Source organism: Uloborus diversus, chromosome 4, assembly GCF_026930045.1.
Source record: "Uloborus diversus isolate 005 chromosome 4, Udiv.v.3.1, whole genome shotgun sequence".
NCBI lineage: Eukaryota > Metazoa > Arthropoda > Arachnida > Araneae > Uloboridae > Uloborus > Uloborus diversus.
This window is the reverse complement of record NC_072734.1, coordinates 125,962,993-125,990,970: the sequence shown is the minus strand read 5'-3', so window position 1 is coordinate 125,990,970 and position 27,978 is coordinate 125,962,993. Positions and strand designations below refer to the sequence as shown.

Below are 27,978 nucleotides of genomic sequence, written 5' to 3'. Positions count from 1 at the left end.
AAAACAATGTTAAAAGAATAAATGTGCAGAAACACAGCAGGCATGTGTTTTGGCTTACAAGGAATACCTTTTAAAATGCACAAAATGTGAGCTCTTGGATTAAAAAAACATCCGACAAAAGTCTTTTTTTTTTTTTTGGATGCCTTTACATTTATTAGCTTTCATTTTATGCACTGAAAAAGAGTTCCTTGTAATGCAGAAACACGTGTCAGCAGTGTTCCTGCACATTTGTACTTTTAATGATGTTTTATTTACTTTTAAAAATTATTTATGTTTGGCGGACTAGCACTATAATAGATTGATATAATTTGTTTTAATTCCAACCTGAAAAGTCATACCTTTCATTTATTTGTTTACTTTTAATTTTAAAAATAGCTTTTTTGTAAACTTTTTTGACATAAATAAAAAATTTTAAGTAATAATTAATTAAATTTCCACTAGAATTTTGTTTTAAAAACTATCAATGGACATGGAGGTCTATACTAGTATTCCAGAGTGTTCAAAATTCATCACGTGTGTGCCGATGGTTCTACTTAAAACATAATTGATACTCGGTACGTCTCTAATCCTTACACAGTCAAACCTAACAAGTCAACAACGGGGAGTTTAAAACAAAACTCACATTCTTGCAAGTTATTCTGCAGAGGTGTGCCTGTCAAGACAATACGCCTTTGGGTTTTCATTGGAGCCATGGCCCTCGATATGGCAGATGATACATTCTTCAGGATGTGACCTTCATCACACACCACAATATCAGGTCCTGAAACATACAAACATTTTTGGAAGGTATAAGGGATGAGAATGGAAATGTTACTCATAGAAATGTTAAAAATGTAAAATTTCTGGAAATTTTGAAGCTTTGGAAATTCATACAACATTTAAAATAACTTCTACACAGTGTTGTGTCCCACAGTTAGAGTTAAAGGAATCTATTTTAAGGCACTCATTGCAATGGGTTTGTTTTGGCTTAACATATTGCAAGAATCAATACTGTTGTGTGCAGGTAAAGGGCAATAATTGCAAATTTTTCTTTTTTTTTTTTTTGCATTTTTGTCATCTATTGTACGTTATCTTTATTGTAAAAGCTGGTTTATTTGATTTACGCTGAAAAAAAGGCGCAAAAAAGATGTCTTATTCCAACCTTTCCCTATAGTTAGTACTGAATCTGAAACGCGTTTCTTCAAATATCTCGAAAACTCATTTCGGCAGATACTGCCATTTACCTGCACACAGCAGAATAGCTCTTTAGCATTAACTTATACTCTCACTTTAAATTTAACTATCACTAATTTGGTTAAAAAATGTGTAACACACCTGTTAAAAAAAGAAATTGTGTTTTGTTAAAAAACATTTCTTGCATTAATTTTTTCAAAATAATGTTTTCACAAGTTAGGAATAAATATCAAAGTCAGAAATCTATTATAATTTCATGCTTGTTTGAAATGGGACAGTATCATGTCCAGATGACCATAAACAATAAAGTTTACTCATTTTGCAAAGTTTTTATCTTTTCCACATGTTTATGATTTTATGTACCACACGTACAGACTTACCAGGGTCAATGAGAAGTTGGTGAAACTGTTTTTGATTCTTTTGTTTGGACTTGCCCTTCTTGGTAACAGGACCAGCCACAAGTCGCCTCATTATGTCATAGCTGATGATAAGGACACCTCCTTCACGCTTCCACCATTTTAAGATGTCCAATCTTGTCCAGTTGTCTTTTGCAGCAGCAAACTGATGCACCTACAAATGAAGGAAAAATTATTGTGACCAATCTCACAAATGACATCCTGTGAAAAGTCGGAAGAATTTTTGTAACATAAAATATCAATTTTCAGTTTTTTTAAAACACAAGGACATCGCAAAATGATGCAGCATTTTTAGTGCTCTAAGCTCTACGTTTAACTCCAAGATTTAGAGCAAAGCAAAGCATTTTTAACATCAAAAATGATGATTTGTAGTAATACAACAAGCAGACTATAAATTTAGCAGCCTAGGTGTTTTTCCATGGGGGTCCGGCCTGTTTGCCTTTCCCCAAAAAATCATAAATCTATACTTGCTGCACTTGTCTCAAAACCACTGTGCCACTGTATTCCTTTCTGGTAAAAAATAACCACCCTTTTGAAAAAATGAGCTGCCCTTCTTGTTTTATTTATTTTCTTAAATTTGAAGCACATACTGTCCCTTTTGTTTGGCTTTATGCCAAGCAAATACTTAATCTTGCTTCAAGCTCTTGCTTAAATAAACTAAATTTTCCATGTTAACTCTTCCAACTTATATTCTACTTTAATAAATAGGTCTTCGACAACATCAGATGTTTCATGTAATTCCCCATCTATTATATTAACTTGATTTTCCATGTTCAAAATTTTATTTTCTATAAGAGGTTTTCATTGAAAAAAGGTCACTTTTCGTTTGTTCTTGGTAGGCTATCAAACCTTGTAAGTATTTCTTGGCTTTCAGTAAAAATTTCAGTCAAATTATTCTTCAACTCTGTAAAAGCACTTTTTAATTGCTCTAGATTAGCCGCTAAATCACTTTTCATTTGCTATTGATTAGCTGTAAAACTTGCAGTCAAATAACTTTTTGCAGAGTGGCTTGCTTCAAGAAGTTTGTTCAACTGTTCTTCCATTGCTCAAGTTATCACCATAAACTCAACGTTAAATCTAAATAATATTCCAACTGTTATTTGGTAACCTCCAGAGTCACTTATTATTTCAAAGAAAGTCCTCAAGATTCCCTTGTTGGGTGCCAAAACTTACGAGTACGGCACACTTGAAGATATTCGTTAAAGGATGACACATTTCTTGCAAACACACAGGAAATTTATTTACAAATGTGTACAATGAAGATCTTGATAATCGCTAAATTATTCACAGCAATTATGCAAGTAAAATAACCACTGTAAACACAAGGATGAAATTGTATTTACATCCTAACCGGATAACACACTGAGATAAAAATCACAGCTCTAACCGGCAGCAATTAAGCACATTCACTGCCGAGTGAAAATCGAGATGGACCCCAATTGAAACGACATCCTATATGTAGTGTTGAATGAACATTCTAGCATTTTCCAATCAAGAAATATTCCACTACATTCTAAAAGTTACGGGGAAATTCATTCAAGCACTGATGTTATATGTACATGTTTATGTTTAAAATATAGCCAAATTTTGCCAAGCTAGGCAACATTTGGCGATTTTCTAGCCAAATTTAGTGCCAAAAGTAAGTTGCCAAAATGACACAAACTTGGTGATACAGTCAAACCCCGCTATAGCAAACCCGGGACATAATGATCCCCCAGTTGTAGCGAACCTTTTAATTGGTCAAAACAGAAGAACTATGTTTTTAATGTATTTTGAAATGCTTGTAACGAACCCTAAATGCTCTAGAATCAGCTATAGTGAACCAAAAATTTCTGAAATTTTCAACTTTTCATAGCATTTGTCGCAGTTATGTCCTTTCCCAAATTTTCCATAGGCAACACCATTTTCTGCAAACTTACCCCTTTTTCACCTGAATACTCCGGTCCAAACCACACTTCTCATCTATTGTTCCTCTAATAGTATTGTATTGTGAACTTCACACTGATCATTGCCAAATTAGGCAAGCCAAAAAAAAAAAAAAATCTGTAGGGGATTAAGTTAAATTTATTTTTTAAACACTACTTGAGGTTGAAACTAATGTTTGCCTCAAAGTATCAATGCCTCACTTTTAATTAGAAATGCAAAAGCAGTCCAGTGAAACTGAGAGTGTGGTGGAAAAGTGGTTAAATTTCAAATTGTTAGACTAGGAACCACCAACTTAAACAAAAAAAAAACCAAAAGTGAGGAAAAAATTTTAGACCGATCGTATTTAAAGTGTTTCCGCAAAACTCCAGAACACCTCAATGTTTGGTGCCTACGTAGAACTCAAAGAGAAAAAGTTTGACTTACCGCAGTGTAGTAATAAAAAAAAAACAACCACAATTTTTGCATGTCACACATAATGATTTATTCCGACCACCATCATTTACACGACGAACACCAAGATCTTAGGGAGCTCCCGTGGAGTAATCAAAACTTGGAATGGATTAAAAAAGATAAAAATGTAAAAAAAACAAGGTAGGTTAAGTTCTAAGTCCAGTCTATTGAAAGGATTCAGGTTGTCACAGCAGAGGGATGTACATCGCATATGGGGAAACAAAAAAAACGTGTTGCTTGTTGTTGCAGCCAAAGAATTCATCTTAGTGACATCAGCGAGGGAGATGATGTAAAACCAACATGAAGCTGGCGACTATACCATGGCGATGAACGTGAGAATCTCCTTTACTCACAAAGAAAATGGCGCTGCGAGAGTCAGAACTAAATTCCATCTCGACCGCACATATTGCTTACGAGATCTGATCAAAAAGTTCCAGGACTTTCTCAATAATTCTTTATTAAATTTTTTTAACAATTATTCTAACTTATCACCTTCAAAGTACTCCCCTCTGGAGGAAATACACTTCTCCCACCGGTGTTTCCACTGTCCCATGCACCTGGAAAACTCTTCTTCGGGGATGCTGTTGAGCTGCTCCCGCGTTTTTTCTTTAATCTCATCTATCGTCCGAAATCGCTGTCCTTTCATCGGGTACTTCAGCTTGGGGAACAGCTAGAAGTCGCAGGGGGCCAGAATAGGGGGGCTGGGGAAGGGTTGTCATGTTGTTTTTGGCCAAAAAATCGCGGATGAGGGTGGTGTGACAGGGCGCGTTGTCATGGTGGAGAAACCACTTGCCTGTCGCCCACAATTCAGGCCTCTTCTGCCTAATTTTTTGACGCAAAGTTCTCAGGGTGTCAAGGTAGCGGAATCTGCTGACTGTTTCAACTTGTGCGAAGAATTCATGATGGATCACACCTTTCGAATCAAAGAAAACAGTGATCATCACTTTGACATTCGATCTCACCTGACGAGCTTTTATGGGTCTTGGTGAGCCTTTTGACTTCCACTGGGACGACTGCACCTTCGTTTCCACGTCGTAGCCATAAACCCAACTTTCGTCACCTGTGATGATGGTTTTCAAGAAGTTTTCGTCAGAACTGGCCATTTGCAAGAGCTCCTGACAAACCTCCAGGTGGTGCGCTTTTTGATCCTCTGTCATCAGACGTGGAACAAATTTGGCTGCAACCCTTCTCATCTCCAATTTTTTGGTCAGGATCTCCTGACATGACCCAAATGAGATGTGGCACTCCTCTGCCATCTCTCGAATTGTTAAACATCGATTGGAATGCACTAGGGCATTCACTTTGGCCACTTGAGCATCGTCAGTTGATGTTGAAGGCCTTCCTGAACAAGGGTCATCTGTCGTTGAAATTCTGCCTACCTTGAACCGTTTGAACCACTCATGACACTGTAAACGACTCATCACTTCATCACCAAAAGCGTCCTGAAGCATTTGGAAAGTTTCCACGAACGATTTGCCCAATTTCACGCAAAATTTGACGCAAACGAGCTGCTCTACTTTCCTGTCCATTACGAAAAAGCTAGAAACAAAGAAGTGGCTTCAGTAAAACAGCTGTAACTTCCGTTTGGAGAAGGTTATCAATATCATGAAACAACAGCTGTGCTCGGGAAGCCTTACTCTAAACAATGCTGCCAACCGGAAGTCTCTAGCACTCTCTGTTCCCGCGCAATTTCAAAAGTCCTGCAACTTTTTGATCAGACTTCGTATATTATGGTCTCACTAGATACAGATACATCACCTGCCTTTTTAATCTTAAACAAGGGTCAAAATGTAAAAAACATGATTGATTTTCGTCAGTGCAAGATCGGAGCTACTTCAACGTGGACGCGACCATCTTTCATTTTTTGTGTAACATCTTGGCTAAGTAATGGGTTGAATTAGGAACTAACCCATCATTTGTCGCATTAAACAGGGCTCCATAGCTCCTGTGTGATTACACATCGTCATTTCGTACGACGACCTTCACAGGTCTAGCGTCCACGCTCCACAAAAAACAGCTCCCTCACATCTCACCGCTAGCACTCGACTACCCACAACATTTTCAGAAACATCCCAGCGAAAACCCCACGCGGTTGCTTAGTGCAGCGAATGGGAATGCGGGAAAATGACATCACTGAATCCTGACCATGCCTACAGCCAATGAGCGAAAAAGGTGGGAGAACAACACATCTCGGGAAGAAGAAGGCAAAACATGGTCGCCAAAAACTCTGAAAAGACGCCATTAAATTATAGAAAATCCGAAAATGCGAGCACAGGGAATAAAAATGCGAATCGATGAAAATATATCTGATTACTATATCACATTATACCCGGTGAAAGAGGAAAAAAAAGAAGAAAAAAAACGAATTGTCCATGAAAAAAAAATTTTAAAAGCTGCAACAACAAATCCAAGCCATTAATATATCATAAAAGACAAAAATTTACTGAAAAGGGTAAGTCAACATTTAAATGCCATATGAAAAAAAAAACCCAGTGAGATAGTCGATGACACAGAATCAAGGTTGCCAGAAAGTACCCACAAATACATAACCATATGACATACATAAAAAACACGGGACTATATGACTTACATCGAAAATACATGACACCACAAAAATCACCAAAAACATCAATAACAGAAAAATTCACCACATGAATATTTCAAGTTCATATTGTGATGACCTCAAAATCATTTTATCTGTATAAAGGAAACAGCATACACATTAAAACAAAATTTTCACTTGTTTTCAAGATTGATCTTGACAAAATAACCTACAAGCAATGATATATTTGCATAAACACATGGCATAACAAAAAAAAATTTAACATCTTAACAAATTTTTGTATGCAGACCTGACGATGTTTCTACGCAGGGCATTGACATGTGCATTGTTGCACACAAATTTAACAGCCAAAAAACAAAAGAAAAATTTGCTTAGTTTTTTTTTTGGACTATGCATTGCACAGGGAATAAAATTTCCCTACATGCATTTATGAATATTTCATTATAATTTACACACTTTTTTTTTTTTTGAATGAACAAACAAACAAACAAAAAAAAACATGATTAGTTAGCTAACACTGTATTGCTTCTGTATACAGTTAATATTTGACAAAATCAGGAATCATGGTTTAAAGAGACAAATTCGAGCATGCAAGTGTTTTACCTGAATGTTTCCCTCTGTGTTTTCCAGCCACATTTCAAACTCGTTGGCCCAGTTCAGGATGGTATTGTATGGACATACCACCATGGCTGTTTTGATCTTTTTGCTGACACGGTCGTTGGTCATACAGGTATGTAGGAAAGTTATTACTTGCAGGGTCTTCCCTAAGCCCATACAGTGAGCCAAGATGCATCCAGATCCAGGCTTGCCTTCCTCCAGGTCCTTTAGAGATTCAATAGTACTCTCCCACATGAATTTTACTCCTGAGAAAGACATCATTAGACATGTACTGGTAAGATCACAGTAAAACAAATTGCCATGATAAAAATAGCGCAACTGTTTGAATATCAAGGCCTACATCAAAATTGAAAACAAATGAAAACTTTTGCAATATTTTCCAAATTAAAAATTATGAAATAATCTAGTCTATGTAAAAAAAAAAAAGTGAGCAGGAACAGGGGTAGAAGTGGTTAACTTGTAACCTATCGGACATTTTCCACAAAAAAAATATAGGACATGTTTTATGAAAAAATAAACAAGACATAGTTTATATTATCTTGTTATTCTTGCACTAATTATTATCAATGACTTCAATTAATCATACTGCATACAGTTTTTAAAAAAAATGACTTTTTGTTAATACTTATGGCAAAGTATGGCCAGTATATTTTTCAGATGGTGATGTAGCTTTGATTTCTTCCTTTCCTTCCTTGAAGATTCTTTTCTAATAAGAGGATGCAACTTTTTTTTTAATTTCTGAAAAGCCTACTTTTCAAAAATAAATTCTGCTAGAAATATAGAGTTACAATAATGTGAAACTAATTTTTACAAGAAATTCAAATTTTGAATCCAGGGAGAGTTCATTGATCCTTTTTTTTTTTTTTTTTTGCATAGTTACCTACATTTAAGCAATTCAAATAGGCCATTTTTTTCATACATTTATATCGGATGAATATTTCCCACATTTTGGTGTTAGTGCCGATTCATTCACAAAGTACTTCATCAATAATTAGGAGAGCTTGTTATAAAATATGGATCATTGAAACTTTCTCTTAAAACAACTTTAAACATTGTCAAAAGTACTCGACACCTAAAACAAAATTAAAACAGACAGGTGCCGCCAGAGATTCCAAAAAAAATCTGTTTTTTTTATACACAAGTATCTCATTTTTAAGCAGTCTTGAATCATTTTTTGTCAAGTTTTGAAAGAATGTATGAATCAAGTGATCTTAAGATTTTTCTAAGGTCATTTTCTAAAAATATATACAACAAACTAAGGGAATATAGGAAATATAGGACAGTTGCTAAAAATATAGGAAATATAGGACAGTTGCTAAAAATATAGAAAATATAGGACTTAATAACTTTTTTGAAAATATATGAAATATATAAAACTAGTTCTACCCCTGTATGAAGATAAAGCTTTTAGCAATCTCTTGCTCAAAAAACAAAAAATATAGGACTTAATAACTTTTTTGAAAATATATGAAATATAGGATATATAAAATTACTTCTACCCCTGTATGAAGATAAAGGTTTTAGCACTCTCTTGCTCAAAGAACAAACTCATTTAGGACTTGAATTGAGAAGGAGGGAAATATTTTAGTCATTAAAATATTATTTTAGGCAGACAAGGGGGCAATAATACAGACCTGCTCTAAAGGAGGACTTGAATCTTTTTAGGAGAGAAGAATGCATTTTGAATGAAAAAAATCTGTTTTCAGATAAATTCTTAACAGAGCAAAATTAAATATGTTTTACATTTTAAGAGTCATAAGAAAACACAATTTCAAGTTTGAGCAAATAATTTAACATTAACTCATCAAAATGAATTTTTAGTTAGGTTGGTTCTGGAAAATATAAAGAAATGAAATAATGTGATTTAAACAAAACACAAATATTAAAACAAACATTAAAAAATGTTTAAATACTTTTTTAATGAACAAAATACATATATTTTCTTTCAAGAGTTAGTATGTACTCATGATTATTTAGAGTCTTTTATTCAAAAGCTAGCAAAGTTATTTTTAGAAATGCGAATAGCATATACCCTTCCTGATACACTCCTCTTATCTATATCCTCCTATATTCCAAAAGCAAACAATATTAATAATAATAATAATAATCACAGAACTCATAAGGACTTCAATACTTAACAGATAAGAAAAAACAGTGGGTGTAACGTTAATGAAATAATTTTAAAAAAAGAAACATCTTGGCCCTTTTGTAATTTTTTAAAAGTCTCATAACGCAGGGGTTCTTAAAGAGGGTGCTGCGACACCCTAGAGTGCCATGGGGAACAGTGAGGGGTGCAGCAAAGTAAGGGTGCAATGAAAAAATTATAGTTCTTCAAAGAATGCCGCAAATCAGAAAAGTTTGGGAACCCTTCTCAGAGCCATTTATCAAAGCATAAAGAAAACTTGAACATTTTAAAACCTTTTTTACTGGCCAGAGAAGGTGACAGCAGTAGATCCTGAGCAATGCTCCATCCTTCTCAACTTCATTCAGAGAAACATATGGGTAGAATTATGTCTTGTACTAGAGAACTATATTTCAATTTTAAATGCGAAGTATGAGAGACTATTAAAGATGATTGGAAAATTTCAGTCAAAAAAGTCAGTCATGTAAAGAGGCTGTGGTCAACTTTTGATCAAGAATCGGACATGGACTGCCACCAATTTGAACACTTTCCCAAAAAAGGAATTTTCAATCATGCCATATGCTGCATATGCATGAATGTGAAAAATGAATGAATCATACCTGTTTGATTATTCAGGACTAGAATCTAATTTACAACAAAGAGGTGGTTTGTGTGTTCTCGATTGAAAGGCCAGAGAACTCACACCTATATACTAGAGTTTTTCAAGTTTTTTTTTTTCTTTTTTTACCTTGAAACTTAATTTTTAAGCATTATTGACGTTATTTTCATTATTTTCCATCCGAAGTCTTTGCATCAGTTTAAAATTGAGATTTGTGAAGTTGAGATATCCAGAATTGGCTATTTATGTGGTGGCCACCATGAACTCTAACTCCATGGTCAAGGAAGCAATTATTATCATTAAATAGTACCCCATTTCTTGTAATAATGAACCCCATAAGACAATTTAGACTTCACAAAACATGGAAACACACTCACCATTAACTTGGTGCACCTTCAATTTGTCAATGAGATCTGGGCTGATCTCCACTAGTTCTTCTTTTGAGACAGGATCCACTTCCAAGACCAGCTTACGAGTGATGATCTCTTTACCATCCTCTGCTAAGTCCTCTATTTTATTGTACTATAAAAAAGCCAGATTTCAACAAGTGTCATTCTGATAGCACAATATTAAGTTATTGTGTGAATGCATGTTGAAATCAGTGATTCTCAGAGACAGAAGCTTATTAAGTAAGAGATGAGAAAAATATTCAACAGCACAGTAAATAAACAGAATTTTAGGAAATGCAACAGACAATTGAGGCAGTGCGAAGTAAAGGGATATAAGTGGACATTTTCAAGTTTTGAATGAAATGCGTCCTAGGTAGGCTTTCATTGATTTTTTTTTCTAAATCATGCTGTAAAGCAGCACCTACCAGCGCTACTAGCACTATCTCTTGCCCTAAGACAGAGGAGAGGTTCACCTACCATTTGTACTGGTTATCTCCAAATTTTTAATTTTGCCACTTACATCCCTACTTTTCACTGCCTCAATTGACATAAACTTGATAAAAACTTAATAAATAATGAAATATAGTTAATCATGAATAAAATGGTGAAAACACAACTGAGCTATGTGCCAATATAGAGAAAAAGAAAATCAATTGATAAGGTTTTTAAAAAAAAATGTACCAGAGGCATAAGTTTGAAAGAAAATGGTAAAGTAATTTCCTACCAATTTCTGCTTTTCTGCTATTCGTTTCTTTCTCTCCTTCTCTGCCAGCTGGGCTTCCTGGGTCTCTTCTGTAAGTTTTTTCTGTGAAATGATCTTTTTGATGTTTTTACGGCCTTTGCCAGGGGTGTCCTCCTGGTAATAAATATGAGTTAGATGAACAAAATAGATTGAATTCAAAAACTAAGCACATGCATGAACTAACATTAAATCGGAGACAAATGATATGACCCTTAACATGTAGTGTCGTTTTGTCAACTTATGAATTCTATTTCCTTCTTTTAGAGAGTGGATTAAGTATGAAAAGCAAAGCTTGTTCATCCTTAGTCTTCTAATAAAATAACCCTATGTTTAACACTTTTTTATTTATTACTAGAGTCATATTATATTTGGATTGAATAGGTCACAGAATGCATTCTGTTTAACAAACTGGAAAATTTTAACAGTATGTTTTATTTAATATTACAATAATGAACAAGTCTATTTATTTTATTTATTTTTTTGTTTTTCTCTTTCTTTCCTGATCATGGCTTTATGAAATATATCATTTTTTAAAACGTCGCAATTAACTAGTGTTCATATTCAGAGTAAATGGAGAAAAAAATTAGAAACTGCTTTCTGATTTGATTTAAAATAGTCTGAGCTTTAGGCAAAACTATAACTTTTAGAAATAACTCTTCATGGAACAAACATGAAAAAACAGCTGAATTCAGCAAAAATACTAAAAAATTACATGACTAAAAGATTAAAAATGATAGTATATATCACCTTTCCTTCACCAGCACTTCCCTCATTGCCAGATGAGGAGTCCATTTTTTTAATTCTCTTCAGTTTTTTCTTTCGTTTGCGCTTATCACGATCTTCTTCAGAGTCTGTCGTGGTAGTGTGGTCTGAGCTTGAATGTGTTTTTTTCTTTGACTCTGTCTCACCATCACTGTCTGATTGAATAGCTTTCCTTTTGACAGATTTTTTCCTTAAAAAATGATAACTTACATCAGATTATCAGCTATATTCTGAAAGTTTAAATTTTAGTTAACCACCCTGACTTTTCCCAAACATTCCAGAAAAAAATTTGCATGAAATTTTCCACTTGATTTTTGAGTTTGTGGCTTTTTAGTTAAATTATATATATATTTTTTTAAGTATAAGCAAAAAAAAAAAAACTTAAGCATTTTAAAATCAGAACAGTCACACTTATTCTTTAATGCTTCTTTCCGCTGATCCTGCAATTGTTTGGGCATGTTGCTTGGGGCAATTCCCTTTGTTCTTTGGGCAATTGCATGTAAAGCGATACTTGCTTTACAAGCAAATACTTATATTTTGCCTGGTTTAACCACAGAGAGACAAGAACAAAATAACTTACTTACTGCAGCAGTTTATGATTCAAAAGATGTTTTCCAAGCCTTTCGTTTTACAATTTTAAAGGTTTTTGTAAAATTCAATGATTTTCTAGACTTTTCAATGATTTTTTTTTTTAAATTCCATAACAATTACAGGTTTTTTAGGTTTTCCCCTGACTGATGGGTACCCAAGGGTCAATCCAGGATTTTATTTTCTATTTTCAGGTTAGCATTTTGTGGGGGAAAAAGTGAGGTTTACACTTTTGCAAAAAAAACTGTTTTGGGATGTTTCCCACTTTAATTTTTTTTTTTTTTTTTTGCAACAAAAATCTTTTCATCTCATAAAAAGCATTTTCAGCTATCACAACTTTAATCGGTAAACCCTTTGGCTCAAAGGTTTTCACAGGAAATGATTTAGAAGGGTTTTTTTTTTTTATATATTTTCATTTGTGTTAAATTTTCAGGCAAGTTGTTAGAAAGCACATTGAAAGGAATAATTTGACACAAAACTTTTAGAAGTGGCCACATTTACAATTTAGAATTTTGTGACAAGCACAAAAAGCAAACCCAATTTGGGTCTCGATCAACCCTTGATACCATGTTAAACAGTTCCAAATTTTTAATGGTAAACAAGAACCACTAATGCCTTAATTATAATACCACTAAGTAAGATGCAACAATTAATTCACTTGTGAATTTCAGCATGCTTACGCTTTTCACCACAGGGTGAAGCAAAAAAACTCGGAAAAAGTTTGCATCATCGTATAGAATTAAACTAATATATTTTCAATGAGTGTATTTTCTCTTTTTGTTTCTCACTTTAATTGGATAATATAATTTATAATGTATATCCTAATTTATGTATTGTATTTGGCTTTTTCACAATGTCAAGCAAAAGATCTGCTATTTTCAAGTTGTTTTAGCAAGGAGAACAACAGTTTGCTTGCTTGATGTGCCTTGGCAAGCTGTGTCTGATGCAATCAGCCATTTCAAAGAGCTTGGAAATGACAGTTGACTTCCAGTAGATGTACAAAAATGTACAGCCAATGCTTATGTTAATCCAGGGTCATCAAAAAGCGAGTTCAATGAAAATCTCGGAATTACATGAGGTAAATCGCACTTTAAATGAAAATGTGTGATAGATCAGGGCATCTTATGGCAAAAACAGAGCTTGGGCAAAAACTTTGCAACTTCCAAAAAATTTCGCCTTTCACTGAAGAAAACAAACTTTGTCGGCTCCAAAGCTGCCAAAAACCTTTGAGATGGGTCGCAAGTCAGAGCTGGGAGAGAGTCCTTTCACTGATGAGCAGCGCTTTACCATTGACCAAGCTCATAAATCCTAGAATGGTAGGATTTGTTCTGTAGATACTCCAAGCACCTTAGTGAACGTTGAACATCACTAAATTGGTCTGTGGCACAATTTGCCCGAGCTTCAAAAAATCTCTGGGTTTTGAGGGCAAGGGCGAATCAAAAATGAGAATGAATCAAAAAGTGTACCAGCAGGACATTTTAGAAGCTGTTGTACCTCCATGGACTAATAAGCACTTCTTTAATTTGTAGACTGGACACTTAAACAAGACTCTGCACCAGCTCACATGGCCAAAATAATAAGAGAGGTGCAAGGAGCATTCTCCTGGCATAATATCATCTGTAGAGTAGACACTTTACTCGCTACACCTCAATCCCATGGATGGCAGAGTATAGTCTATTTTAGAGTCTTGGGTCTTGTTGGGCTAAATGCCTTTATTTTTGGTTCTTGAAGGATTTCACCAATATTGTTTAAAAAAAAATATTTTGTGACTTACCTTTTGCCATTCCAGGAGAAAACCTTGCGCGGGAAATCCCATCCACCTGCCACCGACACTCAAATGTCCGAGTTTGAATCGGAAGTGTTCGGAAAAACATGTGGCACGCTATGATTGGTTGCCGCCATTCGGCAGACGTCGGTAAACTTCCGACAAAGCACATGTCGATCACATGAGGAAACCATGTTGAGGTGTTTGGTGCTGAATGCCAAATTAAATAAGAGTTGTGCAGCCTGCAAGCTGTGTGTTTACCGGGTTGTGTTGTTCTGGCAATATGCAAATAATGTAACGTCACATTGTTTCGAGAAAGGCCGAATCTGGCTATAAATACGCAGACCGGCCGTAGCTCGATCGCTTGGCACCGCTACTTTTCTTTTACTCGTCTCCTCGTCTTGTGTTGTTGGTGTGCTGTGAATGTGTTTGTCAATGTCATCATAAATTTTTCGCTACTGGCCTCTCAGGTGAGGTCTGCTCTTTCCTGAATAATGCACTGTTGATGTCTCCAGTCTGGAAAGCGCGTGTTGTGATAACGTCTATCAAAGTGAAAAGTTATAATTTTCCCTGATGTGGGTTGTTTGTTCTCCGGTGAAAGAGGATCGTGTCCATCTTCGATATGTTTTTTTTCTCCTGATGTGGTGAACTGTTGCTCACGTGGTACGAACTGACCAGCCTGCAATTCTGGTGGAAATTGCTATGCCGTCCATCTACCGGTGAGGTGTCACCATGGAACATCGACAGGACTTTTGATCCATGTATGGACTTATTGTAAGATCTCTTTTTTTAATTTTTCTTCGGAGAACAAATCATTGTGTTGTAATCATTTTCTCAATATATGTTAAATAAATGTTTTTCAGTGTAAAGAATGATTCATGTTTTATTTTCTTCGGGCAGACCACTACCTCAAATTTTTAGTTGGAAATGAGTTGCCTAATTTTCAGCTTAGCTGTAGGCCATTAACCTCAAATTATATCCAACAGGTCTACCCTAAACCACACAAGTTTGTAGGCTTTAAAGCAATTTCTTCGGTGTGAAAAGGATACATTGAAGGTAAAAGACTCACGAATATGGCTGAAATTTTCAATAACAGGTGGTGTCTATGCATTGTTACAAAAGGCGGACCCTTTGAAGTCAGTTAAATTTATTTATTGCTGAAGATACTCTTATTATTGTTTGTTGTGTTGTGATAGTTTGTTTCATTTTCAATAAAGTTACATGAAAAATTTCTAGTCCGAGTTTTTTTGCTGCACCCTGTATGTTGGGAGAGCTGCACTTTATTCTCAAATGAAAAAATTGGAAGGAAAAGTAATTACCCTCGACTCATCTTCTCTCTTGCTTCGTCGCTATCATCCAATATTTTTATACGAGCTGACAATAGCTTGTCATACTTCTTTTTTTTCTTCTTGCTAGGTTTGAAATCATCACTTGATGAATTCGATTTATTTTCTTTCTTCGCCTTCTTCTTTTTAGACACTGTTTCAACATCCAATTCTAAAAAAGTGCAGAAAAAAATTTCATGAATTTACTATCTTACTACCCAGCATTGCCCAGGTGCTTATTAGGACCATATATCTTTTAGATAATTCAATGGATGAATTCTATCCTCATGGATGCAAAATAAAACGGTACAACCTCACCTCTGCTGTTTATGCGGATAATACTTATGCGGATATTTCACTCAACTCTTATTTTTACTGATTTTTTAAGTGAGTAATTTGCATAAAAAATTGGCACGCAAGTTAGGCAGAACCTTGAGTGACCTTGCAATTTAAAAAATGCTTAACTGTAACATTTTTTACCATTACAGCTCATTTGTCAAAAATGCTTCAAGCTTGTCCCTGATAAGCAAATAAAATTAGGTGTTAAGCATATTTATTCTGTTGATTGTGTTTAAAATATTCATGCGGGTTATAAATAACTAAACATTTTTGTTCGCTTGAAACAAAGGTTTTTAAATTTAATGGTCATAGTTAATAGTATTTTTTACATATAGTACTGACTAGCTGTGGTGCTTGTTCTACCTCAAAAATAAATTTTGTGTCAAGTGATGCATGTTTAACAATCAGGCTTAAAGTTTTTTTTTAAAAAAGTAAAACATACATATTTTGCTCTTGAAAAACAATTCAGAAAACTTGTTTTTGACTCACAAATAAATCTTAATATAATTGTCTGAATAAAATTCATTTTATCAGTGGCATAGGAAAAGGGGTGGTGTCCAGGTCTGGTCCCCATTCTTGAAGCTCAAAATTAAATTTCTGAATTGAAAATTCAAGTTTATGACTAGTATAATGACTAATACTCAATCTAGCAATTACAAGCGATAGCTAATTATTAATCATATCCTCAAATGTGAGTGCTAACTCAAGATCCAAGTTAATAAAATAAGTGCATGCAATTGTAATTCAGAGGAACATATTTAGATCTGTAACTCTGATGTACACTACTTGGAGGAAATTAAAGATCTTTTAATACTTAAGAAAATAATAAATATTTGGAAGTTGAATTGTTTCATCCTTTAACTTGTGGATCCTTTTTAGCAGCGAATATTCCTAAAAGAAATATTTAATGTTTTAGAATGACAAATTTACTCATAAAGGCAGGGGAAAAAAAGATAATGCTTAGTAATGTTCCATTTTCAAATGAGCTAATTTATAAATCTAAATATTTTTTTTTAAATTCAATCCTCAAGCGGTGTATGTGTATACTTTTTATTTAATTATTTTTTAAAACCTACCAAAGTAGTGACTACATTTCAATAGCAATTTGTAGTTGCTACATTTAAATAAAATAGTTGTAGTTAACTACATTTGCAGCAAAGTAGTTGCAGTTTGTTGGAAACAAATGTTCTCTTTCTGACCACCGTTAACAACTATGTAAGAACTCACCAGAACTAGTACTGCTGACATCAGATTCCATCAACTCACTACGTGCCAAAGAATTGGGATTCACAGGCTTTGAATTTACAATTTTCTGTAAAACAGGAAACAAAATTTTTACTAACAATTTATCTCAATACATATAAGCAGCATTTTTCTAATGGCTTCCTTTTATATCCAAAATTAACAAAAAAAAAATAGTTGTATACATTCAACATTTTATCCAAAATACAGCATTTACCACATGCATCACAACATGTCCGTCAAATTCTTTTTAATTTTCCTACTGGACATACAAAATGTAACACCAAGAAGTAGTCGAAATGAGAAAAAAAAAAAAAAAAAAAAAAGACTTGATGGCAATATTGATATTAGAAAGAGATTACAAAATGAAAGCAAAAGGATTATTTATAACTGGAAAAATCCCAAATGAATGGAAGTTTAAGTACTGTGTTAAGCTACCTTGAGCATGAATGTATGAGCTGATACAGTCAAGCACTGAGGCTTAGCAGTCTTGTACAAGAGCGGATACAGAAAATTATTATTCTTTTGGGGGGTGGGGGTCATGCTGGAGAATGACCTCTGCATGAATGAACCATGGTTTTAGGAACAAAAAATTTCTGAAACTGCTTGTGGGTCGATAAAAAGCACCAAATTGCCCATGAATAAGGCACCTAATTGGGGATAAACGTTGCAAATTAATTTCATAAGGAATGAACCAAAATAGTTCGAATATATTCTTTCAAAAATAATTAATGAATTGAAAAGAGACTTTTATGCATAAAGTGGTTGAACACAATGTGGACAGATACTGTTGTAGATGGTTTGGAGGGGGGGGGGGCTCACGACTTTCCTTCCTCTTTGTATCCGCCACTGGTCTTGTAAGATGTCATCTCGCTACGTGAACGTGCAACTAAGTCAATTAAACTCGTAGGCCGTCCAATTTTCCCTCTCAAGTCATTACAGATATGCTCAATTTGTGACAAATCAGGGCAGCAGGCCAGAAAAAGTGATAATGTGGAAGGGGAAGTCTCCGACAACCTGCAGTGTGTGACAGAGCATTGTCCTGCTAAAAAATGGATCCTTAGAGCCACCATGAGTGTCAACACATTTGATTGAAGCATGACACAAACATAATATTTATGCTGTTATGTTGATGTGTATCAATATTAGAGATGACCGTGTTTCATATAAGAAGCACGGCATAAAGTCACCCCAGCTGTAGGTGCGTTGTACCACTGAGAAGCAAAAGCACTGCAGGGTGGCAACAGGAACTGTGAAAAACATTTTCCTGACTTTTCCTTCATTTATGTTACCAATGATAATGGTTTCTTTCTTTGCTCCACTTGAAAACCATTGCATATCAATGAAATGCAGTGTTTAAAGCGTTTTTAGCTGTTAATTAAATTTTGAATAAATGCTCCTTCTTTAGTAAAAAAGGTATATTAAATTATCTACAGGAAAATATAGGAAATCTAAAACAATTACTTTACTTCCATTAACCAGTGTACATAAGAATTCTAAGAAATGATTGCAACCTCTCATAAAGAAATATCTAATCGTGATAAACTAAGAAGTCCATACGGAAATAATTTTGAACTAAATTTTCAAGTAGTATAATTATTAAGAATAACAAGTAATAGTGAAAGTATAAAAGTAATGCAGTTTTACTTACGTAAATAATAAGACGTAATATATAAGACGTAAATAATAATTACGTAAATAATAATATTTATGTAAAACAAATTGAAACCTTTTAACAACCAGTCATATTGAGCTATTATTCTAATAGTAGCTAGAGCATTCTCTAATCAAGAACTTAGGTTTTAATGAATGAATACAGCGTTTTAACTATTAAAAAATGATAAAAGTATTTACTTATGTACACAAGGTAACTCAATTTTAAATGATTTTATTATTTGTCAGAAAAATTCTTAGATTACTTAAATAACAAACAACATTGAAATGCAAAAAGCAATCAAATAATTTCAAAATAAATGTATATACTTTGGTTTTAAAATAAAAGAGTTTTAAAGTCTGAAAAAAAAGTCTTTGTATAATCTGAGGCAACACCGAATCATAGGATGGTAAAAAACAAAGTTGACTTTCATTTAACATTCAATTTTAGCAATTTAATTAAAAATTCAAAGTAATAACTTTTAAGCTTTTATCAGTATTAATTTAAAAACAAAGATTTTTTTCTTGAAATCATGATTACAGTATGCTTTAATTACTTTGCGACAATTAATTCAAGACAATGAGTAAAGCATGGGTGCCCATATGAAAAATTTTAAGGGGGGCTCAGACATTTTCCCCATGGTTTAGCAGGATATTTTACCTATGGAAACCGATTTCAGTACAAATTAGTTATTAAAATTTGACATTTTTTAATAACTTACTCATTAATGGCTGGAGAAGAAATGTTTTTACATAATTGCAAAGGAAAACGTACTAAAAGCAAGAAAGTTCTAATTTTTAGGGGGGGGGGAGCTGAATCCCCACTTGCCCCCCTATATGGGCGCTAATGGAGTAAAGGCAAGGGAGCTAAGGCAATTATACGGCTACCTCTTTGTCCAGGATTTTTCACAGGGTCCGTTTTTTGTGAACAATTAAATAATTTTGTGAAAAATGAATTAATTTTATGAAAAGTCATAATTCTGCAAAAAAAAAAATTAAATGAAATTTTAGAATTTAGAAGTGGCACAAACTGCATCATTTAAACTTAGTGTGAGTGTTTTCCTCTTCTATGTTGAGAATAGCATTCTGGGGTGTTTTTCTAGCATTTGAGGAGGGGGGGGGGGCATCGTTCTCTCAAGTATCAATATTTATCTACCATTCTACATTATGTTAAAATTATGCTAGAAATATTTCTGTACAGTATTTAAAATAATTGTAACAAAAGAAATAAAACTCAGACAAGGGGGTTCAGCATTTAACTTTTTGACCCAAGACACTATTAAAAAACACAGAATTTCTTTTAAAACTTATAAATTCCGTGATTTTAACAAAAATGAAAAGAGATTTTATTTGCTTACCTCTTAACAAAGCGTACTTAACATCAAAATGCGAAAATGCAGATTAACATAGCGGACGCAAAGAGATCGTAATTCTCAAAGTGAAGGCATCAAAAGTATAAAAACGGTTTGTAAAAGAAATATTTTTGATAAAATTATCTTAAAATTGCATTTTAGAGTCCTAAACGTATCATTACTATCTGTGGACACAGTTGAAGCAAAAAGAAAAAAAATTAAACCATCGATTCAAGCATTTTAATTTTTGACCCATAAAAGAAAATGGAATTTTGCTTTAAAAACTTGAAATGAGTGTTCTAACAAAAATAAAGAGACTTTCCATTTATTTAAATCCTAATAAAGCGAAGTTAGCTTGAAAAAAGGACAAAATATGATTCTCACATTGGATGTTGCATTTTTCAAAATGTAGACATCTAAAGTAAAAAAAGGTAAGTAAAAGAGTTTATTTAAAGTTAATCATCCTCGTTAGTATCGAAAAATCAAACCACATTCTAAAAGCGCAAATATTGGCAAGCTGGTAAAATGATGAATCTTTTCTAAACAAGTCATTATAAAGGTTTAATGCCAGACACTAAGTGGCCACTTAGCCCTTAGCCAGGGCCCCCAGCGGTAATTTTAAACGATCATATTTTTTCCCCTCCCTTACTATCCCTTTGCAGTTCTAAGTTCATTTTGCTGATATATATTATTATTGTTTATATAATCATGAGTGGGGGGCGGGGGGAAGAGAAAAGTGCTTACAAACACCTTTTCAGAAAAGTTTCCAACAACAACACCGCTACTAATTAGCTGTGATAAAACAAACAAATAAAATTATTTAAAACCAAACTTATTTTCAGCTGCTAATTTCTTTCCGAGAAACAAACAACAAGCATTATATTTATTAGGTAGTAGCAATTATTTATCACTTGCAGGAGCATGACAAGAGTGCCGATTTTTTTTTCTTTACAAAACTAGCAGATTTTGTATAAGCTGATTCCTCTAATTTGACTTTAAAAAAGGTTCCAAAAATTATCGGTTTTATACAGGGAAATATGCCTTATTTTGCTTTCAGATTTGCTCTTTCAATAAACAATTTGTGAAAGTTCCGTTCTTGTTTATGAGAATTTTGTGAAAGGTCCGTTTTGATTGATCGGATTTTTGTGAAGGGTCCGTTAATGAACTCAAATATCCTCTGGTCAGACCCCTGTTATCTGTAGGGTTGTTTATTTTACGTAGCATGGGGCACATGCATGCAAAATTCGAGCTACATAAAATAAACAACTTTACAGACACAGAAGCAACCTTAGGAAGTTTATCCTGTGGTTAATAAGTTTTGATTCAATACTTTGACGTTGGGGAAAAAAAGATGCACAAATATGCGGCAGTGTATAATCGCACTTCGTTTCTTTTAAACAAATAATTGGCATCAAAAATATCACGATATTTTCAAAATAAATATCGGATATATATTGTGATATATATATCGCAAACCCTGATTCTAACTCATGTGATGGGGCTCCACAACTGTATTTCTTGTTGCTGATGAGTTTTGACATTGATCCGCAAGCGATATAATGAATGAAAGTTCAATGTCTTAGTTCAAGTAAGTAATTCTTCTTCTTCATCAGCACAACAGCCTGTTGCAGGCCAAGGCTTTCTCCGTCTGCTTCCTCCAGGCGGTACGACACATTGCCAGGTTTCTCCACCTGTTCACTCCCAAAATTTCTAGGTCCTTCTCAACATTATCCAGCCACCCAAGTAAGTAATTAGAAGAGAGAAAAAAGAAATTCAAGTGGAAAGAATTAAGAGCAACAGGGGAAAATCTTTACTTTTTCAGGATTCTCAAGCTCAGCTTCATCAGAGGACAAACAGATGGAGCTAGAAGAATCTCCTTTACTTTCTTTCTTTGTCACTAAGAAAAAAAATAATATCACACAGTTAAAAATAGCTTACTATTTTAAATGCGAAAGAAAATATTTGAAACACTTTAAATACGCTTTTTTTATAACAATTAATTAGATGAGGGAGACTGGAGATTAATGAGACAAGTGAATTTTATCAAGAAATAATTCAGTTTATAGTTTGAAAATTTGTTACTACATGGTACTAGAACACGCAAATGTCTATATACGAGTGGTTTCGTTTTCATTAGCTGTTTGGACAGCAAAGGAAAAACCTTGTTCAAGCATTAAGATAATGTTTTCATCATTTGTTTTAAATAGTTTTATCTGTCAACTTTAATCTATATTTCCACGACATTGGCACCAGCTATCTTGGAGCTTCATTATATGTCCTTTTGTTACAATTCTCTTTTTGTGCTATTTTTAAATAGTTAATCAAAATGTGGCCTAATACTTGGGCAAAGTGGCATGGCGGCTAATGGGACATGTTACCATTAGATCCCCAGCTAAAATAAGAGGAAATATTCAATCTAAAAATTAATTTAACTTATATGTTTTGTGGCTTGCATTGTGTAACTTGAAGGTTATGTTGAATTTGTATTCCTTTTTTAAACATATCAAAAACTAAACGAAGTGCCCCCCCCCCTCTCCCCCTCAGCAACAGCCCATGGGGGCCAAGTGCCCACCTCAGTTTTCATGACCAATGGTTCTGGAGTGCAAAGGCAGTCCAGTTAGGTGGTCAGCTCAATGCAGAACCTACAGTGTTTAGTTCCCAAAGCATGTTTGATACTCATTTTAACGACTCACTGAATGGATGAAAGGCAGATTTTACCCATATCAGTGACTAAATTAGAGACAAAAAACTGAGTTTTTGGCATCACTGATGTGAAATGATTTTATTAATGCTTTTCATAATTTGGTATTATGATTAACTTATTTACATGGACATTTTTTTAAATGCCTGGAGTAGAGATGAAAACAGTTGGAAAAAAACCGGAAAATTTCCGAAAAAAACGGGAAAAAAAACGTTTTGAAAAAAATAAATAAATAAATAAATTTTTTCAACTTTTCAGGGTTTTAATTGAAATTTTCAGCAAAACGTGATTAGAAATTTCTCATGCTTAAATTCTGATATAATTCCCCCCCCCCCCCCGTTTTATGTTAAAATACTGTCTAACATTAATGCAAGTTGGCAAGTTGTTGTATGACAATATAATTTGCATATAGATCAAAAAATGTTTAATAATACCTTTTACAAAAAAGCTTAAACAAATAACCTTAGTGAAGAATTTATTTTCCTTCTTCATAAAACAAACAAGCATAACTTTAATCTCAAACTATGTTTCTGCTGACTGTGCGAACCAAATGTACAGGGTGCGGCAAAAAAAAAAAAAACGGGCAAGCAATTTCCATGAAACTCTATTAAAAACAAATAAATTAACAAAACACAAAAAATAATAGTATGAGAAGACCTTTAGCAATCAATAAATTTAATAGGTTTCAAACTAGCAGCCTTTTGCAGTAATACAGAGATGCAACTGCTTATTGAAATTTTCATTCAAGGGCAGCAAGTCCTTTAAACAATCCTATTCCCTATAAAGCAGTTGGTTTAGAGAGTTCAATTTGATGTGTGTTTAGGGTAGACCTTTGACTCCAAAATAGGCCATACAGTGTAATAAATGGGATTGAGGTTGAGCGAGTAGAGCGTTCACTCTAGAGATATCATGTCAAAAACAATGCGCCTTGCACCACTCTTGTCTTTTAGGCCATATGAATCAGTGTGGAGTTAAAGGAAAATGTCCAGTCTCTACAATGCTGAAGTGCTCTTAGGCCCACAGAAGTACGATAACTTCTAAAATGTCCTTCTGGTTCACTTTTTGATTCATTTTACGGCCCTCATTCACAAAAAACTAGAGATTTTTTGTCGCTTGTGCTGATTCCATCTCAGACTAAGCCTGACTTCGGATTTTGGGAATATCTAACACTTTCTTAGGTGCTTGGAGTGTCTACAGACCAAATCCTATGGTTCTGGGGGATGTGAGCCGGTTGAACGGTAAATCAGTGAAAGGGTATCTTTTCCAGCGTGGACATGCGGCCCGTCTCAAATGTTTCTGGCATCTTTGGAGTCATACAAATGCCTGAACTTTTTTGAACTCGTAAAATTTCTGTTTGAGCTGTTTTTCCCTTAGTCCCACTTATCGGTCACGAATTTCCATCTTACGAACAACTTCTCTCGTGGAAATCCAAGGATTTCATTGAACTCACTTTTGGATGACCTGACGATATTAACTGAAATGTTCACTGTTTGTTTTTGTACACATTCCTGACTATCATTTCCAAGCCACTTAAAACGGCATGCCGTTTCGAATACTGTTTGTCGAGGAACAACAAGCAAACGAACTGTCGTTCTACTTGGTTAAACAACTTAAAATAGCAGGTAGTTTGCTTAAAATTGTAAGAAAACTGAAAAATAATACATAAACTAGGTAATATATTGTATATCATTTCCTAATAAAGTTAGAAACAAAAATTAATTAGGTACTCATTAAAATGAAATTACCTTTCTTCCATTTGATGATACAATTTTTGTCCGATAATTTTTTTGCCGCACCTTGTATACTGCCGTGCTAAGCAAAAAAGGGGATTTTGCAGCTGTGCTCAAGCTGAGATGTTGTATTTTAAAGTTTGGCTCTTCCATATATTTGATTCAGATGTCTTTTTTTTTAAAAAAAAATTTCAAAACAATAGTTCTTGATCAAATGATCCTAAAACATCTTATTTATTAAGTAAAATATGAATCAGAGAACAACTTGGTTATAATAACTCAAATTTGTTCAAAAGTGCTGGTATGACTACTTTTACTACTGAGCTTAGCACAGCCGTATGAATAACCTGAAACTGTAGTTTAAGTTTTGGTTCAGCTTAAGAAACACCAATTTAGTTTTGATTTGGCCTGAGACTGGATTAGAAAAAATCAAAACTCAATAGCTTTCATTTTCAGACAGTAATGTTACATTTTATTATTTTTCTTTAAAAAAAAATCATGTTTGAAAGTCGAAAATTTCAATTAATACTTCAAGTTTCAAAGGCAATCTAAAATAGAAAATGTAATCGTTATGATTAGACACACATTACCCAATATTATTGGCTGAATGACGACTTGACTTATTTCTGGTGTTTGATCATGAAAGCTCTCAGTTATAAAACAAAAAGTTTTTTTTTTTTTTGTTCTAATTAATCTTACCTTTTTGTGTATTTCTGTATAGCAGAGTTGTGGATAGCATATATTTCTTAATGCTTAACCCTTTATATGTTCCAAGAAACACAGAGCTATTAAGAAACCCTAATTTTATTCATAAAAAAATCAAATTTTCCATTTCTTCCAATTTTCCCCGAAAAAAACCGGTAAAAAATCTGTTTTTTTCCACCATTTCAAAATTTCCGGAAATTTTACATCTCTAGCCTTGAGTAAAAGAAAAGAAAACTGATAGGAAAGTGATGTCTGATGAAGTAATGAAAGAAGCAATAAAAAATGCTGAAGGACAATTTTCCCATAAGATTTGTTGCTGAAAAACATGGCAAAAAAAGATGACATAGTTTAGACACTTAGCTATTGTTAAGAAAACTACTGATGAAAGGAAAACTCTTTTGAACCCTAGATGCTTTTTAAATCAGGTATTTACATCTGTACATAAAGCATCTTTGAAAGAATATTTAAGGCATTGAGAAGCAAAGAGGGATGTAAGTGGACTTTTTAGTTTTGAGAAAAACGCATTTGAAGTTCTGATCCTAGGTACGCTTTCATTGATTTTTTTCCTAAATTCAGTTGTAAAGCAGTACCTACCAGGGATACTAGTACAGTAAAACCCCTCCTGACGGACACCCTTCTTATGGGGACAATTTTTAATTCCCCGGTTCCAAGGCAATAACATTATTAAACCCGTCCTGCAAACATCCCTCTATTGTGGACAAAAAAAAAATTGTCTAGTCCGCATTAGAGGGATTTTACTGTCCTATATTTTGCCCCAAAACAAATTTCAAGTCCTGATTTAAGTGCTTGAATTCCACTAAAATAAAATTCCAGTTACAACGGACAATATATGCGGTCCCTTAAATTTCGTTGTAACGGGATTTCACTATAATACAGTAAAAAACATATGCGGCAGTGAGAAGCAAAGAGATGTAAGTGGACTTTTTAAAAGTTTTAAGAAAAACAATTTGAATCAGACCAGCAGGGTTCATACTCTATTTGGATGAAAAAATTCCATGACTTCTCCAAGACTTTTTCATGACTTCAATGAAAATTTTCATGACCTCGTTACACGAAGAGAATAGCACTATTTAATCTCAAACTTGGTAATATTTAGAAATGAGCATTAGCAAAACGTCTATATGAATGCCACAGCCTCATTGAAGCACTTACTCGTTATGGGAAAAATATAAGTGCACATTTAAAAAACTAAACTATTCTTATTTGTCTTCATCATATAAATTTAAGTAAAGTAAAAATGCAGTGAAGCAAATATGATGATGCTTAAATGTCTGATATTTTTTCAAAAACAGGCAGAATGATATTGAATGGGGCAAAGGTTGAACGAGTCATCACTAAGTTTCAATAAATTTGCTTCAAAAGTTACATTTTAGTGTCAACAGTGCCTTTAATCATCCACGTAACTTGACAGTATTTTGGTTCTTTAAAATAAAGCCACATAGTTTAGTTCTTTATGTTTCCAAATCAGATCTTTTTTGAAAATACCATTCAGTAATGAATCAATGTTCTGATTCAAAAGTATATTTGTTTTGCTTACAAATTTGCATATTTTCAAATGCATATTAATTAATAGGTACAGAAATTTCAGAACACTTTTATTTCCCAACATTGAACGTAGCAGTGGGTCGCATGGATTAGTTTTGCGTGCCGTATGTTGGGCACTACTGTTTTAGAGCATTAGAATTCCTCTTTTTCTGTATTCTATCGCCTGACTTAAGATCTTTATTTTCTAAAACATTCAACAAATTAAGATAATCTCTGATAAATTTAATAATAAAGTTTTTACGAGTGATGGAATCGAACTCGCATGCAATTGAATTGCTTTTTTTGAGTGGGCGTGGCAAAACTAAGAACGTGAAATTTTGCTACTACAGAATATGAAACATAAAAAGTGTTGAAAATATAAGAAAATTCAAAATAAGTCCAGGCAATAAAATCACATCGCAAAAAATGGCAAGCGGCTGCGACAGAAGTGAATGCAATGAGATTTCAAAATTCAGATTTGATTTTTGAATCGTTCAATTTTCCACTTTTAATAGCTTTTATGTGCTATACTGTTTAATCACTCAAGATTTCTAATGCTCCTTTAGTTACTGTTCCTTTCTCTTTGTCCAGGACATTTTTCTATGACTTGAAATAAATTTCCATGACTGTCAATGAAAATTTCAATTTTCCATGACTTTTCCAGGTCTGAAATTCTGTTATTTTTTTTTCCATGACTTTCCAGGATTTACATGACCTGTACAAACCTGGACCAGGTAGGCTCCATTGATTTTTTTTAAATCATGCTGTGCATCAGCACCAATCAAAACTACTATCTCTTGTTCCCAAAACACAGGAGAGGTTATTCTATCATGAATACAGGTTATCTCGAAATTTTAAAATTTGGCACTTACATCCCTTTGCTTCTCACTGCTTCATTTGATTATTGCCTCTAAAATGCATCATGGGTTAACAGCTGTTGAATATAGAAAATTGACAAATCAATGAGCAAGAGCCTTAGAAATACGCATGCCTAATGAATGGAATAAAAACTGCCAAACTGGACTAGACAAGAACGAATTTATGAAGCGAATGATGTTAAAACTGTTAACACCATCTATTATTGACCATGTCACACTGCGAGGTACATTTTGGATTAGCTTTTTGAGAAACCATTTAAAACACATTACAAAATAGTTGTTACATCTCAATTCTAGAAGTGATGCACATGTGGCGCCATCGCAGTTGTTAAAAGGCTTGCACATTCTGCTTCGGCAGTCATTACCTAAAGAACC

The 27,978-nt window shown here is 33.8% G+C and overlaps 1 protein-coding gene across 1 annotated transcript in view; it reads right to left on the bottom strand.

Moving 5' to 3' along the window:
- LOC129220824 (transcriptional regulator ATRX homolog) overlaps positions 1-27,978 on the bottom strand; it is an 86,007-nt gene that overhangs the window by 41,400 nt on the left and 16,629 nt on the right. The window contains exons 4-12 of the mRNA XM_054855254.1: positions 21,859-21,941; positions 17,025-17,109; positions 15,453-15,630; positions 11,766-11,970; positions 11,001-11,132; positions 10,265-10,409; positions 7,132-7,391; positions 1,554-1,743; positions 623-760 (exon numbers count right to left, since the gene is read on the bottom strand). Of these exons, the coding sequence (XP_054711229.1) occupies positions 623-760; positions 1,554-1,743; positions 7,132-7,391; positions 10,265-10,409; positions 11,001-11,132; positions 11,766-11,970; positions 15,453-15,630; positions 17,025-17,109; positions 21,859-21,941 (1,416 nt within the window). The remainder of the gene's footprint in view (positions 1-622; positions 761-1,553; positions 1,744-7,131; positions 7,392-10,264; positions 10,410-11,000; positions 11,133-11,765; positions 11,971-15,452; positions 15,631-17,024; positions 17,110-21,858; positions 21,942-27,978) is intronic.